General features: G+C 48.3%; 1 protein-coding gene across 1 annotated transcript; it reads left to right on the top strand.

The window, feature by feature from the left end:
• Positions 1 to 9,125: 9,125 nt before the first annotated feature.
• Positions 9,126 to 9,595, top strand: LOC147968061 (uncharacterized). The gene is made up of 2 exons (XM_087523372.1): positions 9,126 to 9,482; positions 9,569 to 9,595. Exons 1-2 carry the CDS (start codon positions 9,126 to 9,128, stop codon positions 9,593 to 9,595), a joined length of 384 nt encoding a protein of 127 aa, XP_087379498.1.
• The last annotated feature ends 688 nt before the right edge of the window (positions 9,596 to 10,283 follow it).

The raw sequence follows: 10,283 nt of genomic DNA, 5'->3' as shown, positions 1-10,283 counted from the left end.
ACCCCTCCCGATCAACAGGACCCCATTCCGAACGTAGGAGGTCCATTTCCTTCGTTGTGCGGTACGCCAGGCCTCGTTTCCATCGCCTGTTCCGTCCAAGCCCTCCCGATGAACACGACCACACATTCCGTTCCGACCCAGCCGGTTGACTCCCACGCATTCCGTTGCCTCCCGATGAACATGACGCATTCCGTTGCCTCCCCATGAACACGACGACGACGTTGTTTCCCTGTTCCGACCCAGCCATGTAAACAAGCCCTGGCCGTACGTATGCACGAGTAGGCATTCGAGACCCCGCCCGTATGTACACATACGTGGCCGTATTTTCTTTCTTGCATCCTGGCCGCTGTACGTACGTGTACATGCTACGTGCGCGCCTCTACTACGACACGTACGCGCCTCTACTACGACACGTGCACGCCTCTACATCCACCAGTATATATGTACGTACACGTTCGCGACCAGAATGACAACGCTACGTATGCTTCGAACAGGTGGGTCCCGACTGTCAAGCACTTCCTTGCCTGCGAAGATGTAGCTGGTGGGTCCCATCAGTCAGGGGGCGAATCGTTTTTTTGCCCGGACGCACTTCCTTGCGTGCGAAGATGTAGATGGTGGGTCCCAGCAGTCAGGGGCAAACATTTTTTTCGCGAAATACGATGGCCCGTCCGGTGGGTCCCCGCTGTCAGGTGGAGGAATAATTATTTTGCACGTAATAAGGAGGCACTTCCTTACTGCGGCTGTGGACCCAGCTATCAGCCTCTCCACGTACAGTCCACGTCCGATGGAAGCCGTTCCTTGACCATGTTGACCACGCCGCACCGAGAGCACCAGGGCGGTGGACGACGGCGAGGCCTAGGAAGGGGACAACGTGGAGCCGGGAAAGACGCGGTAGTGGATGCCCACGCGTAGAGGAGTACGAGGGTTCACTGGTTCGCTGCGGTGTGAGGCTGCCGTCATCGCAGAATAATAGGGGGTGTGGGTGAGTGGACGGATGGCCTGGCCAGCGGTGGGAGTAGTTGGGGCGGTGAGGCCTCCACCGCATCGCAGCCGGCCACGGGAGGTAGGAGCACGAGGCACGACCGATGGTGGTTTGGGCGGCAGGAGCGAGAAGACCAGAGGTTGAAGAAGCACTACGGCCATTGGATGGACATCGTATGGTCACTGGAGCTAGAATAATGCATATTGACTAAGTTGACAAAGCCCTCCGTCCCCGTCAACTTAGTAGGCCCACAAGTTAGCCTGCCACTATACTGGGTCCTAGCTAACAGGGGGAGTATTTATTTTTTTGTCCGTAATAAGGAGGCACTTCCTTGCGTGCGAAGATATAGCTGGTGGGTCCGAGCTGTCAGCGGTGGTAACATTTTTTTCGCGAAATACAGAGGCCCTTTCGGTGGGTCCCTGATGTCAGGTGGAGGAATCATTATTTTGCGCGTAATAAGGAGGCATTTCTTTGCGTGCGGCCATGGACCCAGCTGTCGGCCTCTCCACGTACAGTCCACTTCAGATGCATGTCGGTCGTTGACCACGTTGACCAGGCCGCGCCGAGAGCACCAGGGCGGTGGACGACGGCGAGGCCTAGGAAGGGAACGACACGGAGGCAGGGAAGACTCGGCAGTTGTTTCCCACAAGAAGGGGAGTACGACTGTACGAGGGTTTACTGGTTCGTCTGCCGTCGCCGGAGAGTAACACCAGGTGTGGGTGAGTAGAGGGATGGCTAGGCCAGCGATGGGAGTACGATGGAGCGGTGAGGCCTGCACGGTAGCACAGTCGGCCGCGGGGAGGAGGGAGCAGGCAGTCCCACCGGCGCTTGTGTGAGCGGCTGGATCAGGAAGAGCAGAGATTGAAGAAGCACGATGACCGTTCGATGGACATCCAACAGTCACTGCTTGTGCGTCAACCTTTTTTAGGAAAGCCTCAAATCTGTGGAAAACAGCATACATCCCATCTACCATTATTTCTAATAATTTACAACCCATTTGCTAATTCTTAAGGGTTCTTTGGAGCCCATATTCTTTTTGTTAGCATTACAGCCCATATTGTGGCCACGGTTAAAAAATTATACGAAATTTTGCATATTTCGGTGCGGTCCGAACTGTTTTTAATCCCGAAATTTCGACTCACATTCAAACTGATTTTAAAAATAAATGTATATCAATATAGAATCCAACAAATTCTCCACGCATAAAAATTAATGTAATTTAAAATCTCGAAATGAAAAAAAAAGATATTTGAAACTAATTGCCGGTTTGATGTGTTTTAAAAATGCACAACCCATTTCTCATTACTGATAGGCCATTTTCTCGGCCAGCCGAATGAAGCTCTCCTCGTATTGAAAGATTTGTAGCCCAACAGGCCTGACAAAGCGACTTACTTGGCAAATCACAAAAAACTGGGCTGTGGCCGTGGACCCAGCTGTCAACCTCTGCACGTACAGTACTCTTCCAATGGAATGTCGTTGACCACGTTGACCACGCCGCGCCGAGAGCACCAAGGCGGTGGACGACGGCGAGGCCTAGGAAGGGGACGACGCGGAGCCGGGGAAGACGCGGCAGTGGATGCCCACGCGGAGAGGAGTACGAGGGTTCACTGGTTCGGCTGCGGCGTGAGGCCGCCGTCGCCGCAGAATAACAGGGGGTGTGGGTGAGTAGAGGGATACCCTAGGCCAGCGGTGGGAGTAGTAGGGGGCGGTGAGGCCTCCGCGGCATCACAGCCGGCCACGAGAGGCAGGAGCACGCAACACGACCGGCGCTGCTTTGGGCGGCTAGAGCAAGAAGACGAGAGATTGAAGAAGAATGCGTCCGTTGGATGTAAATCCAACGCCTTCTTAGGCTTCGACCTACTGGCCCACATGTCAGCCAGTCCATTTGTTTTTTAGTCCATTTGGTGGGTTGGGTGAAACAATGATGTAGCATCTATGCAGCCTGTTTAAATCCCATTTGCATTTTCTCGAAATCCGCGGACTTGCTGGGCTGGGTGAAAATATCATGTTGGGATAGATGGAGAAATGTTATAAAAACATAAACACATGATTGCACGTCAGTAAAATCTTTGGAAGCTTATGTACGCAATCACTAGGAGTTAACTTGCCAAGTTATATATAAACAATTGTTATTATTATATTGTAAGAACTTTCAACTTATGAAATAAAATATCATTTTAATTTGATGAGTTAATAGTACGTGGGGTATTATTATTTTTTAGGCTAGACATGGGACAGTTGAGTTGGTTCTAGGGGAAAGTGCTGGGAGAAAACTCAGTTTACATCGAAAAAGAAAGTGGGAGAAAATTCAGAGACCTACTGGGTCCACCTGAGGAGGGGAATATGTTGGGAGGAAGGAGATTCAAAGCACGGCAGCCGAGTGAACTAGTTTTTTTTACGGACAAGTGAACTAGTTTACATACATAAGCAAATAGCCACTAAAAAGCAATCAGGTTAATGGGTTCTTAAAAGAAATATTTCGGACAAAACAGATAATTACGACACATAGGCTAATGCATGAAACACTCAGATGATAAAGGTGCTTATAAATAGATAAAGTACAACATCTAGACCTTCCTGGCACGCTTGATCATGATGATGCGGCTGTCCGTGTATTCGTCGGTTACGGGAAGCAGACACGCCCTCATAGGTAAGATCTGCCTGTACATGTCGTAGCATGCGTATGCGTCCTTGGCCGCATAGGTTATGTAGGCTAGATTCAGAGGTACCTCCCACATGTTCAAGTCGTCTTCTTTCATGTTGGCGTATTAGGGGTCGATCATGGTCTCAGCGAGGTCAACCACGGAGTCCTTCTCCTGCCTATTGCTGATGATCTTGTATTGCTTCTAGATGTCGACAAGCTTGTTGCACCAGATGGCCGAATCGTCGCGTTCTTCCTTCTCTCCACCATAGCGAAGGTGCAGTCGGCGCTGCCGATGAAACGGGCGAATGCTCCATAACCTGGTGCAGCCATAGGACCGAGGCGAGGCAGAGCTTCACTGAGTCCGTATCGTTGGTGTACATCACATTCAACTTGGTGCAACCATAGGACTGAATGGCGAACTCAAAGGGGAACTCCTTGCTGAAGTCCATATCCAGCAGGCTTACCCCTCGGATCGCCATTGGAGTCTCTTCGAGTGAATGAGTGTGTAGGCAGCGGCAGCAGTTCATTTTTCAGCTCTTGGGGAACTGGATTCAACAGTAAGCTGAGTGTGTACAAGCGACAACAGTTACTACCCCTCCCTCGTCCGCTGCACGCCCGGCAGAAGATGCACCCTCGGCCACACGTTCATGAGCGGGTCTGTATTGGTACTATAATAATAGGAGTTAGTGGTCACTTTACTTAAATTTAATTAGCTTTAATAGAAATTTATACTTAAAACAAGCAATGCATTCGCTCGTTCTATCAGTGCCACAAGATCAACATGCACAACAGAATTATTATTCTCAGGACGCACACGATAAGCACATTTGTTGCACTTTCACAAAGATAATACTACCAAGTTTGAACTGTTTGTTATGGTTGTTGCCCTCTGCATCATCATGCCGTGTTTCCCAGCTTGCAAGATTCAGAACCAACAAATAAGATCCAAATAATAAGTACAACAAAGATGCCTACACATCTCATTGATTCCCAGCTTGCAAGATTCAGAACCAACAAATAAGATCCAAATAATAAGTACAACAAAGATGCCTACACATCTCATTGATTCCCAGCTTGCAAGATTCAGAACCAACAAATAAGATTCAAATAATAAGTACAACAAAGATGCCTACACATCTCACTGATTCCCAGCTTGCAAGATTCAGAACCAACCCATTAGAGCCTTTTGATAAAGTGAATATCAGGATTAAATCCATCCTGGCTAGCCATGTCATACAATCGAAGAACTTGGCGAATGCTCTTGACCATCACAACATCTATAGTTGAGTATTCCTGTTTGCACAGCACAAACAAGGAGAAAGGAGAGCATGATTTCGCTTTAATAGCGGCCTCCTTGAACTCAACCTCCAGCTCTACTTGGATGAGGTCTGCCTGGAGTTCCATGATTCAATTCATGCGCCTTTTTCTGCAGTTCACCTGAAATGAAGCATTGCATCATTCAGCTAGCAAGAAGTACTTGCTCTTGTGAGCTGGCAGGTTCTTCTTTAGTAGTTGCACTAAAATTGAGGAACATTAAGGTTGGCTGTCCGGCTCATCTAAGGTGCAACTATAATTTTCTTATCCTTTTGTGCAGTTCCACTAAAATAAAGTGCCATTGTGGTGACAGTGATGGCTCCATCTTGCAAAGGCTAATAAAATTTTGCACGAGATTACCAGCAGAACTTGACGGAGATTTTGGAAACTCCAATCACCATTTTGTGCAGTTCCACCAAAATTGAGAGATGTTGCCCACGTGACATTTTAGTTGAACTGCACAAGACACTCATTCCAAAAAAAGTGTTTTGTGCAGTTCACCAAAAGGTCACAATAGCAACAAGGTGAAATGGATATCCCTATCTGCACAAAAGATAGAAGTTAAACAGTTGCTAGTCAATAAGAATATATGAAACATATACAAAATGAAAAGAAGCATCTTAATTATGTTCATGGTAATCACGCAAGGACAGTAGAAATTTTAAAACATCAGCAATGCTTCATGTTACGAGAAGCATTACGATCAACAATGAGATTCCTCAAATATGGGATTACTTTAATGGTGGCATTGCTTGTTTACCAGACACAATAAATCAACAACAGCTAAAGAGTTGGTTTAAGGGCATGGGACCATGGGGACACCAGGACACTTAGCAGCGTAAAGGAGCAACTTACTTATCATACTAGGGAAAACAACAGGAGTGCCATTTGTAACACAGTTTAATTGCATCTTATCACTGGAGGCATTAGATTAACAATAACACTGGTTAGACATGTCCCTAAGGTAACAGTGTGATCGCTTCATTTTACATGCGCCCTTACATTAACAATAGCAAAAGGTTGGTATAAGGACATGCGACAGTGGCGCATCAGCACAATGTACCTACAAGGAGGCATAAAGTGGTGATGCCGAGTTTGTTCATGCTATGTGAGGGCAGCAAACCTAATCCTGGAGACCTTGTACTATGTGAGGTCAGTAAATCTAATCCTGGAGACCTTTTACTATGTGAGGGCAGAAAATCTAATCCTGGAGACCTTTTACTATGTGAGGGCAGCAAATCTAATCCCGGAGACCTTTTACTATGTGAGGGCAACAAATCTAATCCTAAGACCTTTTATTATGTGAGGGCAGCAAATCTAATACTGAGACCTTTTACTATGTGAGGGCAGCAAATCTAATCCTGGAGACCTTTTACCATGTGATGGCAGCAAATCTAATCCTGGACATACTCTGTTGACTTGTCCACCAGCCGCCACTTTCTATCCTTTTTTCAACCAATAATAGATCTGTTCCTTATCCAGTTTGTACTGCGTTTTCCCATTATTTCCCTTTTCAACCAAGAGACTGGTTGGGTATCCGGTCTCTACTACTTTCACCATATTATTTCCTCTTTGAATCAAGTCCTAGATTCATGCTACAACTTTCCCCCCTTTCTTTGTTGTTTGAACAAAGCCCTAGATTTGAATGCATGAAGTAGCTTTACCTCTAATAATACTAAAAATTTAGGTGGCTTTGGAAGAGCTGATGGGAGTAGAAAAAGATGCACATGCAGACACGTGGGGAGCTGGGCCAGTAGAGCAAGGCCGCTTTCGAAGAACTTATACCTGAGGGTCGCCGAGATGTCGGCGGCGGCAGGTCGGATCTGCGGACAATATGGCAGGGAGGAAGAAGGGTCGGAGGACCTCCCGAGCCGGCGCTGTGTCAGAGAGAACGACACGGGCAGAGGATCGGGCCCCTTCGGCAGCTGTGGGTTTCCTCCCTCAGCGGAGATGATCGCGTGAAACGATGCCTGCGGTCGCCAGCACTGTCTGGAAACGCTGCGCGGTGCGGGGCCGCAGGCCGGCACGTTGGATGATTTTGCACAGCCGACTGCCGCTCGCGTCCATCGCCTCCATAGGTGCTTGTGGCTTCTGGTCACTTGGTCTTGGATTGGAGTGAGTAGTGTTGCGCAGAGACTTGAGAGTAGATGGATTGGAGCGGTGGGGCTATACTAGCAAGTAGTTGTACGTACTAGTACAATAGTGGGCTCACATAGCAATTTTGTGTCGTGCAAGAGCCTGGCTATATGCGTGCTCCAATGTTCGCAACTGCAACGTTCGGTTTGCGCTTGGCTCTTCGCCTCCTCGAGAAGACGAACAATGATGTTACTACTACTGCATCTACAGTGTCGAATCCACTGCTGCATGTCCATCCAGCGCGAGTGGGACGGATAGCTTGTTGTAGAAGTACTACTAAGCAAAAGCCTCTCCTCGTTTGCGAGCAACCGCGCGCATGGGTGAGGGAGAAGGCGTGTAGTAAAATCAAGCTTCTACTCATTGTACGAGTTGACGCGACACATCATAGCACTGGCCCCACATGCTTGCCTCTAAACTTAGCTGAAAGACCCGCAGTGTACAATATATTTGCTGCAACCTCTAACATTTACCCACCACAAATTAAAATATATGTGGCCGTATGCATCGTTCTGATGAAGAGGCTGGGGAGTCCCCCCTTTTCGAAAAAAACAAATTAAAATATATATTCTTGTCTTGACCAGATGAGCGTGCAAACTACAATCACCAGGGTGTCAGGTAGGGCCAGAAGACTATTTTAATTTTTTTTAAAAACTTCGAGACGGCCACATAGCATGGAGCCGACCCCAACGATTTTAAGCTTACAGGCACGGTACACGCTATCCTAGACTACTCTACACATGAAACTGCCACACGAGCATCCGGGCTGCGCTTGGCTCTTCGCCTCTTCGGGAAGTCAAACAATGATGGAGTACTACTGCACTGGAGGAGTACTACACTATGCTTCTGGCCATCTGACACCGATTGAACTGTTGCATGTCCACCGCGTGCGGGAGGGAGAGCGTGTAGCGAAAGCTTCTCCCAGTCTTGCCAGCCACCACGCTCATGGGTGAGGGAGGGATGCTCCTGCCTTTGCGTGTATGACAGGTGGGCCCGACAGGTGTGTGGCCAACCTGTCATACAACCAAAGGCAGGTGCAGTTAAGTCTGCGAGGGAGAGGATAATCAAACTTCTTGTTGATGTACGAGTTGACGCGACACATCAAAGCACTGCACTCGATATATATCAGTAATTTGCGTTTACTGATGCATTAATTACAACGCATGCATGCATGCCGTGACTCTCCTTTTGATACTCCCTCCAGTCCTTTTTACTCTGCATATTAGGTTTGTCTGAAGTCAATCTCATCCAATTTTGACCAAATTTATACAGAAAATTATTAACATTCACGTAACAATATATTTATTATTAGATCCATCTCGAAATATATTTTCATATTATATTTATTAGATGTTGTAGATGTTAATATTTTTTATATAAATTTGGTCAAACTTAGCAAACTTTGATTTCAGATAAAGCTAATGTGCGGAGTAAACAGGACCGGAGGGACTACTTGCATGTGTTGATTTAATGCACCTTGAAGTAGTATAAAATATGTGACGACAAAGCTTTGTAATACCCCGGCCCAAGTCGAGAGATGGTTGTGCACGAGGAGGGCGAGATCATGCAGACCGAACATGACCCGACGATGGAGCTCTCTAAGGTCTCGATGGACCTCACCGTGGTCCACTGCCCCTTGTGCCTCCGCCCCTTGACGCCTCCAGTGTATGAGGTTCGAATACACCTCATCCGTTCGGTTGATTGAGCAAGGTGAAGGTTTCTTGATTGATGTGTTGTTCGATTGATTTCTGCAGTGCAAGGGAGGGCACCTGGCCTGCGCGGACTGCCGCGTCGAGCGCCCCGGGAACCAGTGGCAGTGCCAGAAGTGCGAGCGCGGCAGTGCTTCGATGGCGGAACACGGCGGTGGACTCCGTCCTTTCGTCGATGAGGGTGGAGTGCCTGCACGAAGGCTGTGGGCTCTACGTCACTTACCACAAGCTCGCCGATCACCAGAGCGTGTGTCCGCTCGCGCCTTGCAAATGCCCCGTGCCCGTCTGCGGCTATGAAGGCCCGCCTCTGGCGCTCTACCACCACATCAGCACCGCGCATCCCATGCCCGTGCACAGGATCCAGTACGGCAAGGTGCTCCAGCTGCAAGTGCCACTGTCGGAGCCACAGCTCTTGCTGTTCGCGGAGGAGGACTGCCGCGCATTTTTCTTGGTCGGCGGCGTGCTCGACATCGGCACGCCTATCGCCGTGTCGGTCGTCTGCATCAGAGCGGGGGCGTCCCCACTGCCGCTCTACGTGGCCAAGCTGTGGGCGAACGGCCCGCCGGGGGAGCCCAAAGGCATGACCGACGCCATCAAGGTGGAAATGGAGGTGACAAGCAGCAAGGATCCCGACGACGTCGACGTGCAGGAGCAGACCTTCTTGACAGTTTCGCCCAAGCTGCTGGCCGAGGCTAAGCTTGTGTCCCTCCACATTCAGATTGACAAGCTCACGTCCTAAATGTTTCTACAGTGCCTTCTGTTTATCTTAGTAATATGCTAATATAGGGATTACCTTGGTCTACTTTATCTTAAGAAATGGTGGGTTTTGGTGGCGATGCGGCAATTACTTCGACATCAGATCAGTAATTTCCAACAGTCAAACGGATATTTTGTGTCTTTTGGATATAAAGTTCCTTTGGGTAAGAAGTACTACTTGTCATCAAAATGGATAAAAGGAGATGCATGTAGACGTATTTTAGTTCTAGATACGTCCCTTTTTATCCACTTTGATGACAAGCACTCCCTCCGTTCCACAATACATGCCTTCCATTTGTCAAAATATAGATGTATCTAGACATGTTTTAGTATATAGGTACATCCATGATAGAGCCAATCGGATGGTTGAGAACACTACAATTCGTAGCTACAGATGCGTGTGTGACTCCCAGATGCAGAGGCCGGGGGTCATCATCCTCCTTTTCGAGAAAAACCAGACGCGTGTGTGAGAGGACGAGTGCGTGCGTGCACCTCTTCTCTTCCTGTATAACGTACTACTAAACCCAGAGTATAAGTTTTTGTGGGTGGCACGATGGTGCGTGCGAGAAGTCCCGAGAGATAGGTTTAATGCATCTGAAAAAAGACTAGCCTAGAGCTCGCCACGCGGCTATTCCTGTCGAATGCCCCATTAACCGTAAGATATGTATACGACGGTGCCAGTTATTGCACGTACACAGCAATACTCCCTCCTTTCCGGTTTATAGGGCTTAATTCAAAAATCTCA

Source organism: Triticum urartu, chromosome 5A (assembly GCF_056163025.1).
Source record: "Triticum urartu cultivar PI428250 chromosome 5A, HENAU_Tu73, whole genome shotgun sequence".
In the NCBI taxonomy this organism is placed as follows: domain Eukaryota; kingdom Viridiplantae; phylum Streptophyta; class Magnoliopsida; order Poales; family Poaceae; genus Triticum; species Triticum urartu.
The sequence above is the reverse complement of the archived record's forward strand: the minus strand, read 5'-3'. Positions and strand labels throughout refer to the sequence as shown.

Excerpts from the sequence above, each read along its gene's own strand:
- LOC147968061 (XM_087523372.1), top strand. The coding sequence starts at position 9,126 with ATGCCCGTGCACAGGATCCAGTACGGCAAGGTGCTCCAGCTGCAAGTG. Across the intron at positions 9,483-9,568 it reads TGCTGGCCGAGGCTAAGCTT|GGATTACCTTGGTCTACTTT; the intron begins GTGTCCCTCCAC and ends ATGCTAATATAG.